Raw genomic sequence first — 9,924 nt, forward strand, 5'->3', positions numbered from 1 at the left:
CCACTTTGACCGCAATTCCCGCATTTGTTTTGTTTTTTTGGTTTTTTTTTTTTCTTCCATGCAGCTTTACATCTTCTTTTCTTTGGTCTACCAACTCTTATTTTTCCTTCTGGAGGGTGTATTTTCACAGCTTTGATATGTTCAAGTATTTTCCAAGTGTCTTCATTGCCAAGTGGGTATATACTTTCTTTGTAAGTTGCAACCATGGCTTCCTTGGTGTAATATGGAGAACAATATTGATAAGGATCTTGATTCATTTCTTTAAAAACAACAATTGCATGGGCACAAGGAAGTTTATCCATTTGAAACCTGTTGAATAATAACCAATCTTATAAAAACAACTAAAGTAATTTCATTATTTAACCATATAAAAAGCCTAACCCTTCAAGCAACTTGTAAAGCAACCTAAAATGACGTTAAACCCTAGTATTTAAACATCATATTAAACCTTAATCAACTTATTTAGTAGCTTACAATCATTATTATAACCAAATTTAAACTAACTCATAAGCAACCTAAGAAACAAATAAATCAAATATTTATAACTGACATATACAAAATCGCTTCAAGCAACCTGTTCAGCAAGTACCAAACACTATATGCAGCATATACATCAACTGTTACAACTACTTAAGCAATTCTTTAAGCAACTGTCTGAGCAACTACCAGTCATTATAAGCAACATGTTCAACAACCTATTTAACAAGTACCAGTCATTTTTAAGCAACATATACAAAAACTGTTCATCCAACTTAAGCAACTTTTAAGCAATCGGAACCAGGAACTACCAGTCATTACAAACAACATACACAACAACCATTACAACTTCTTTAATCAATTCTTAAGCAACCTATTCAACAACTTGTAACTTAAAATTCCCAAAAACAACATATAAAACAACATTTTTGAGCAACTATTATACTTTTAAGCAACTTTATAAACCTCATAAACAACACATAATAAACATATTATTAATCTACAAACCAAAGCAACCGCAATAAAATATTTAAATAACAAATTGGATTATGGTTTTAAACCTGTTGCATGTGCATGTTCTTAAATTGAGATCAACTATTGATTTCTTGCCATCATCATGAACTTCATACAAAATATGATTTGTTGGGTGCACCTATTTTTTTTTTATCAAGAGTAATATCGTTAGTTTTGTATGTGTAGTGAAGTTAAATTAAATAAAAATGAAGTGTGAATTTATAGTAAAGAATAATACTGTTGACTTCAATGGTAAATGTAGTTGTCATTCAAGATCATTTCATGCTTGTCTGTCAACTTTGTGGAGGTTGCATTTGCTATGTTCCTATTAGTCCAACTCCACCGTTGCACCAAAGCTCGTAAACACTCTAGTATCGTACAAATTGGTAGCTCTCTTACCGCTACGATTGCAGAATTCAAAGATTTTGCAATGTTTGATGTCATGTTTGAGTATCTATTGTTTGGAGAGTGAATCCTTGCCCATTTGTGATACCCAATTTCTTCTAGGTAAGGTCGTAGCCTTTTCTCAATCTTATCAAGTTCTCGCATCTTGTACTCAAACTTTTTCACAGTGTACGCATTCACTGCTGCAAAAAATGTATCCTTGAAATTTTTTGAGTTCTTCTTGAACTTGCTTTTCATGTTTTTTAGTAGATGGAAGGTGCAAGCCCCATGCGGTACTTCTGGGTACACTGTGATGGCTGCTTTTATAATGCTTTCATGTCGGTCAGAAACTATGCTCATGTCTTCTCTTACACCATAAGCTTTCCTAAACTTGTCAAAGAACCACTCCCAAGAATCATCATTCTCTGAATCAACTACACAAAATGCTAAGGGGAATAGTTTACCTTCAGCATCTTGAGTTGCTACAACCAATAATGTCCCTCCATATGTTGATTTTAAGAAAGTCCCATCAACTATTACAACAGGTATGCAATAGGGCCAGCCTTTCATTGAAGCATTCAATGCTACAAAAGCATATAAAAACATGCCATCTTCATCTGATTTTAGTTCAATATAGGATCCTAGATTTGTGCGATGCAACATATACATATAACTAGGCAATTCTGCATAAGATTCAGCTGCTTTTCCTCTAACTTTTTCAATAGCTTTTTCTCTAGATCTCCAAGCTTTGTTGTATTTGACTTGCACTTCATGATCATGTTTCAAGTCCCTAACTATATCAGCAGCTGTGTACTTTGTTTTGATGTTTGTGAACTTGTGTTTGATCATATCTGCAATGATTGTCGAGGTTTCTTGATGTTGGTCTTTTAATCTTATCTCTAAAGCACAAGTGTGAATGTGGCTGAACTTTCTAATTATGAATTGATTTGTGTTTCCATTCCTTGATGCTCGTAACATCCACTTGCGATTTTTATCAAGGCAAGCAACTAGACATTCCTTTTTGCATGACTTTTGTACACAATACTGGAAATGATTATTTATCGCATAATGGCTCAAAACAGTCTTCAATGTTTCTTTGTCCTTATATATTTGAGACAAAGCAATCTCTTGGTGACGGTTGTTTGTGATGACTAAATCATCGTCAATGTCAATCACTTCTTCTTCATTATTTCTGTTTCTTTCATCTATCATTTCTATAATCTGATTGGATACCAGTTCTGCATAATCAATAAAGTCTGCAACCTCTTCAGCAACACAATTATCAACTGGTTCATCATCTGAATTTGATGCTGCTTCTTCTGTTTGTGCAATTTCATTGTATAGTTGATTATGTGTTGTTGTACCCCTAGTTGAGAAAAAATATTGCTGCATTGAGTTGATTTCAATTGTGAGACACAATGGGTATTTTGTGATATTTGTCTCTGTTTTCTTCAACTCTATGTAGAACTTCAATTGCGAATCATCAACTATTTTTAAAGGAGGGTATCCATCTTTAACTTGATACTGTATTGTCAAAAGTGTAGATTCAAATTGCAACTTCAATTCATTGCATATCATACCAATCAAGTTGTTGTAGTTGCAGTCATTTCTAATTACTATTCCACAAACATCAAAGTTGATATAGTTTTTGTTTTGATCCCATTGCCCATTGTGTTGGAGTAAAACTGCAATGATATCCATTTCCTGCAACCAAGATATACCTTGTAACTTAAACTACAACCAAAATGGCATCAAATTTTGAACGACAAGGCTAAATGGCATCAAATTTTGAACCACAATTTATAAATTTGTATCCATTAAGCTCTATTTATAATCCAAGTCTCTTTAAACCACAATGATTTAAATTTAAACCACACAGCATAAAATTTAAATCCCTTGCCTCAAAATTTAAACCACAAACCAAATGGCATCAAATTTTGAACCACAAGGCAAAATGGCATCAGATTTTGAACCACAAGGCTAAATGGTATCAAATTTTTATACATTAAGCTCTATTTATAATTCAAGTATCTTTAACCCACAATGTTTTAAATTTAAACCACTTGCCTAAAAATTTAAACCACAAACCAAATGGCATCAAATTTTGAACTCCAAGGCTAAATGGCATCAAATTTAAACCACAATTTATTAATTTTTATCCATTAAGCTCTATTTATAATCCAAGTCTCTTTATACCACAATGTTTTAAATGTAAACCCCTAAGCTTTAAATTTAAACCACTTTCCTAAAAATTTGAACTGCAAGCCTTAAATGGCTTAAACTATGAACAACTAACTTAAATGACATCAAATTTTAATCCTCAAGGTTTAAGTTTTAATCATTTAGTCTTAAATAATAAACATATTCTCTTTAACCATTACGTTTAAAATTTAGACCACAAGTTGCGATTGGCAAAAAATATATATATTATTATTATTATTAAATTTGTTTACTCTGCGCCGCGGCCCATATATTTTAGAGTCGCGGCGCACAGTGACATAAAATTGTCTTAATTTTTCTTACCGCCTGAGCGTCGCGGCTCTTATTTCCGCAGTTCCTGTGCGCCGCGGCGGCGTAATTGGCATCAAATTTTGATCCCAATTTTAAAAAAATTATCCATTAAGCTCTATTTATAATCCAAGTCTCTTTAAACCACTAAGCTATAAATTTAAACCGTTAAGCTTTAAATTTAAACCACTTGCCTAAGAATTTAAACCACAAACCAAATGGCATCAAATTTTGAATCACTAGGCTAAATGGCATCAAATTTTGAACCACAAGGCTAAATGACATAAAATTTTGAACCACAATTTATGAATTTTTATCCATTCAGCTCTATTTATAATCCAAGTCTCTTTAACCCACAATATTTTAAATTTAAACCACTTACCTAAAAATTTAAAACACAAACCAAATGGCATCAAAATTTAAACCCCAAGGCTAAATTCAATTAATTTTTGAACCACAAGGCTAAATTGTGTCAAATTTGTATCCATTAAGCTCTACTTATAATTCAAGTTTCTTTAAACCACAATGTTTTAAATTTAAACCACTAAGCTTTAAATTTAAACCCATAAGCTTTAAATTTAAACCACTTGCCTAAAAATTTAAACCACAAACCAAATGGCATCAAATTTTGAACCACAAGGCTAAATGTCATTAAATTTTAAACCAAAATTTATAAATTTTTATCCATTAAGCTATATTTATAATCCAAGTCTCTTTAAACCCCAATGCTTTAATTGCTTAATGATTGCTCTATTTTCATCTCAATCTTCATTCCTTTTTGTTATCTAGTTTAAGTTTATATGCACTTATATCACTATTTCATGGTTTTGAATGATTGCTTAATGGTGTATAGGATGCTTAAGAATTTGTCCTGTTTTTTATATTTTGAATTAATTATATGCATTCCATGTATTTGATGAAATTCCTCAACAAAATTTCAGTTTTTTTATAATTAATTTAAACCACTAAGCTTTAAATTTAAACCACTTGCCTAAATCTTTAAAACCCAATCCAAATGACATCAAATTTTGATCCACAAGGCAAAATGGCATAAAATTTTGAACCACAAGGCTAAATGGCATCAAATTTAAAGTATAATTTATAAATTTTTATCCATTAAGCTCTATTTATAATCCAAGTCTCTTTAACCCCAACATTTTAAATTTAAACCACTAAGCTTTAAATTTAAACCCCTAAGCTTTAAATTTAAACCATAATCCAAATGGCCTCAAATTTTCAACCACAAGGTTAAATGCCATCAAATTTTGAACCCATCTAAAAAATTTATCCATTAAGCTCTATTTATAATCCAAGTCTCTTTAAACCTCTAAGCTTTAAATTTAAAACGTTAGGCTTTAAATTTAAACCACTTGCTTAAAAATTTAAACCACAAACCAAATGGCATCAAATTTTGAACCATAAGGCTAAATGGAATCAAATTTTGAACCACAAGGTTAAATTGGTATCAAATTTTTGTCCATTGAGCTCTATTTATAATCCAAGTCTCTTTAACCCACAATTTTTTAAATTTAAACCACTAAGCTTTAAATTTAAACCCCTAAGCTTTAAATTTAAACCACTTACCTAAAAATTTAAACCACAAACCAAATGGCATCAAATTTTAAACCACAAGGCTAAATGGCATTCAATTTTGAATCACAAGGCTAAATGGTATCAAATTTTTATCCATTAAGCTCTATTTATAATCCAAGTTTCTTTAACCCACAATGTTTTAAATTTAAACCACTAAGCTTTAATTTTAAACCCCTAAACTTTAAATTTAAACCACTTGCCTAAAAATTTAAACCGCATGCCTTAAATGGCTTAAACTATGAACCACTAAACTTAAATGGTATCAAAATTTAATCCACAAGGTTTAAGTTTTAATCCTTTAGGCTTAAATCATAAACATACTTTCTTTAACCATTACGTTTAAAATTTAAACCCTTATCCTTTAAATTTAAACAACTAGGCTTAAAATTTAAACCTAATTTCTTTATTGGTCAAAAATTTAGACCACAAGTTGTGATTGGCAAAAAATATATATATTATATGTACTGGGCGTCGCGGCCCAAATAAAGTAGAGCCGCGACGCGCAGTGACTTCAAATTACCATTTTTTCTTACCTTCTGAGCGCCGCAACTCTAATTTACAAAGTTCCTGGGCGCTGCGGCAGGGTAAATGGCATCAAAGTCTTAACCCAATTAAAAAAAATTATCCATTAAGCTCTATTTATAATCCAAGTCTCTTCTTTAAATTTAAACCGTTAAGCTTTAAATTCAAACCACTTGCCTAAGAATTTAAACCACAAACCAAATGGCATCAAATTTTGAACCCCTACGCTAAATGGAATCAAATTTTGAACCACAATTTATGAATTTTTATCCACTCAGCTCTATTTATACTACAAGTCTCTTTAACCCACAATATTTTAAATTTAAACCACTAAGATTTAAATTTAAACCCCTAATCTTTAAATTTAAACCACTTACCTAAAAATTTAAACCACAAACCAAATGGCATCAAAATTTGAACCCCAAGGCTAAATGGCATCAAATTTTGAACCACAAGGCTAAATGGCATCAAATTTAAACCACAATTTATAAATTATTAGCCATTAAGCTCTATTTATAATCCAAGTCTCTTTAAACCACAATGTTTTAAATTTAAACCACTAAGCATTAAATTTAAACCCCCGATCTTTAAATTTAAACCACTTGCCAAAAAATTTAAACCACAAACTAAATGGCATCAAATTTTGAACCACAAGGCTAAATGGCATCAAATTTAAACAACAATTTATAAATTATTATCCATTAAGCTTTATTTATAATCCATGTCTATTTAAAACACAATTTTTTAAATTTAAACCACTAAGCATTAAATTTAATCCCCAAGCTTTAAATTTAAACCACTTGCCAAAATATTTAAACCACAAACCAAATGGCATCAAATTTTGAACCACAAGGCTAAATATCATCAAATTTAAACCATAATTTATAAATTATTATCCATTAAGCTCTATTTATAATCCAAGTCTCTTTAAACCACAATGTTTTAAATTTAAACCACTAAGCATTAAATTTAAACCCCCAAGCTTTAAATTTAAACCACAAACCAAATGGCATCAAATTTTTAACCACAAGGCTAAATGGCATCAAATTTAGAACCACAATTTATAAATTATTATCCATTAAGCTCTATTTATAATCCAAGTCTCTTTAAACCACAATGTTTTAAATTTAAACCCCCAAGCTTTAAATTTAAACCACTTGCCAAAAAATTTAAACCACAAACCAAATGGCATCAAATTTTGATCCACAAGGCTAAATGGCATCAAATTTAAACCACAATTTATAAATTATTATCCATTAAGCTCTATTTATAATCCAAGTCTCTTTAATCCACAATGTTTTAAATTTAAACCACTAAGCATTAAATTTAAACCCCCAAGCTTTAAATTTAAACCACTTGCCTAAAAATTTAAACCACAAACTAAATGGCATCAAATTTTGAACCACAAGGCTAAATGGCATCAAATTTAGAACCACAATTTATTAATTTTTATTCATTAAGCTCTATTTATAATCCAAATCTCTTTAAACCACACTGTTTTAAATTTAAACAAATAAGCATAAAATTTAAACCTCTATATTAAATTTTAAACCTCAATCCTTAAATGGCTTAAAATATGAACCACTAACCTTAAATGGCATCAAAATTTAATCCACAAGGTTTAATTTTTAATTCTTTAAGCTTAAATCATAAACATACTCTCTTTTACTCCTATAATGTAATGTGTGTATATGGTTTATTGCTTACTAACCCTCAAAACTAATAGCTGTAGAACTCTGACCCCATTATAAGTCAAGTAGATATGGCTATTTTCAATGATACTAGTAACTTTGTTCTTGTCAATAGAAACTCAAAGAAGATATGGGAAAGTTTTAGCCACCCCACTGACACTTTTCTATGAACACAAGTATTGGAAAAGGGAGATGTGGTCTCTTAAAGGGACTCAAGTACCAACTTTTCTAGAGGAAGGTTTTCAGCTTTTTTTTATGAAAGATGGGAATTTTGGGCTTGACAGCATAAACTTACCATCTGAGTTTACGAATGAGAATTTCTACCCAAGTGGTACTACTAACGCCAACTCTTCAGGTCCTGGTAAGCAACTTGTGTTTAATGAATGAGGTAGTTTATATGTATTGAGAGATAATAATGAAATGTTTATGCTAAGTGGAGCATACAATGCTTCTAGTGCAGACTATTATTATAGAGCAACTCTTAATTTTGATTCTGTTTTTACTAAGAATTCTTACCCCATGAATCCCACTATGGAAAATAGTTTGTCTGCTGTTTGGTCCATACCAGATAATATTTGCATAAAGAGTTCTGTGTTTAGAAGTAGTGGGGCTTGTGGTTATAATAGAATATGTAGACTAAATGTAGATAAAAGACCAGTTTGTGAATGCCCAAGAGGGTTTTCTTTACTTGATGCTAATGATTAGGATAGAAGCTGCAAACCAAATTTTCTTCAAAGTTGTGAAGAAGACACAAAGAGTTCAGCTGATAGTTTGTACACATTTCAAGAGATCAAAGATATTAATTGGCCAACAGATGATTATGAGGTACTGAAGCCTTTTCAAACAGGCAAATGCAGTGTTTTGAATGTCTGTATGAGTGCAGTTGTAAATTTTAAGAACAATACTTGTTCGAAGAAAAAGATACCTCTCACAAATGGGAGTCTTGACTCCAATGCTGAGGCAAGGGCTTTCATCAAAGTTAGGAAATCTGATTTTCCTCTTGAGAATCCTTCTTCATCTTCACAGACAAAGAGCCAATATGTTATAATTATTGCCTTATTATTTCAGATTATAATAATACACGAAACACTTTGGTTCTGAATTAATTTTTTAAATTATCGAAAGCTCTGAACCTCAAAATTGGACAAAATGCATAGGAAAAGAAAAATATATAGAATAAAAACAAAATATTCAACTGTATAATTACTCCCCGAAGTTCCAGCAATTATGCCATTTATTTAATGATTGTTGAAATGAAGCTATTTTGATACAATCTCCTGATGTCTGCACTGTTTTATATTTCTTATGCTTCCCACGAATCCAGATTTGACACTATTGAAATATATGCTATAAAGAAACAAAATAAATAAATGCATACCAAAAACCAATTCTACAAGCAAACCAAGACGGCATTTACAGAATTTTCTGGACACCATAAATTTTGTAGAGGAAAACCTCTCAAGAACAGTTTTTATCTTGTGTGGAAGCAATAAATGCAGCATCCTAAAGTAAATTAGAAGAGAAGTAAACAGAGCAACAAAATTAATAAGAACTTACCTGAAAGTTGCAAAGATTTGAGTGTTTGAGTTTGTTTTTGAAGTCACAATTCAATAGGATTTCAACCTAATTGCAGATATTGCTGAGATTTTGTTGGTTATTCAAATTTTTGTTGCGGATTTGAGTATTTTGGATTTGATGGGAGGAGATTTATGTTTGCTGATTGAAGTTTTACAGATCGGCAATGGCTGGTAAAGAAGAAAAAGATAAGATCATGAAGATGGGAGAGGTGGAGATTATGTTGAAGGAAGAGTGTGAGACCCACTTGCAAACCGTATTATTGAATATAACTTAAAATTTATATATTATTGAATTAAATATATAACTACCGTATTTTTGTAAGGAAATTTTATGATATATGTATTTGCAAAAAAAGCATTCTTTGCGTTTGAGTTAAATATAAAAGTTAACTAATCAACTTTTAAAAATTCTAATGATAATTTTTTATATTATAAAATTAACTATTTATCCTGTTTAACATTTTAGTGATAAAACTTTTCTATCCATATTTAATTACTATAAACAATTTTAATTAAAGTATTGTATTTTTATTTTTAAATTTTAACTAAAAAAATTATATAAAAATGGAAACAAATGTCATGTGACATATTTTCATAAATATATATGTTTTTAGGAAGTTCTTTCAATTATACGGTCCTATATATTTTTTTCAAAAATA

At 30.4% G+C, this 9,924-nt stretch overlaps 1 protein-coding gene across 1 annotated transcript; it reads right to left on the reverse strand.

Moving 5' to 3' along the window:
* Positions 1 to 1,236: 1,236 nt before the first annotated feature.
* On the reverse strand, positions 1,237 to 3,075 carry LOC133825085 (uncharacterized). The gene has a single exon (XM_062258080.1). The coding sequence runs from the start codon at positions 3,073 to 3,075 to the stop codon at positions 1,237 to 1,239; it is 1,839 nt and encodes a 612-aa protein (XP_062114064.1).
* Positions 3,076 to 9,924: the final 6,849 nt, after the last annotated feature.

This window comes from Humulus lupulus, chromosome 1, assembly GCF_963169125.1.
Source record: "Humulus lupulus chromosome 1, drHumLupu1.1, whole genome shotgun sequence".
Taxonomy (NCBI): Eukaryota; Viridiplantae; Streptophyta; class Magnoliopsida; order Rosales; family Cannabaceae; genus Humulus; species Humulus lupulus.

What these genes read in the sequence shown, in the direction of transcription:
- LOC133825085 (XM_062258080.1), bottom strand. Translation starts at nt 3,075, where the DNA reads ATGGATATCATTGCAGTTTTACTCCAACACAATGGGCAATGGGATCAA.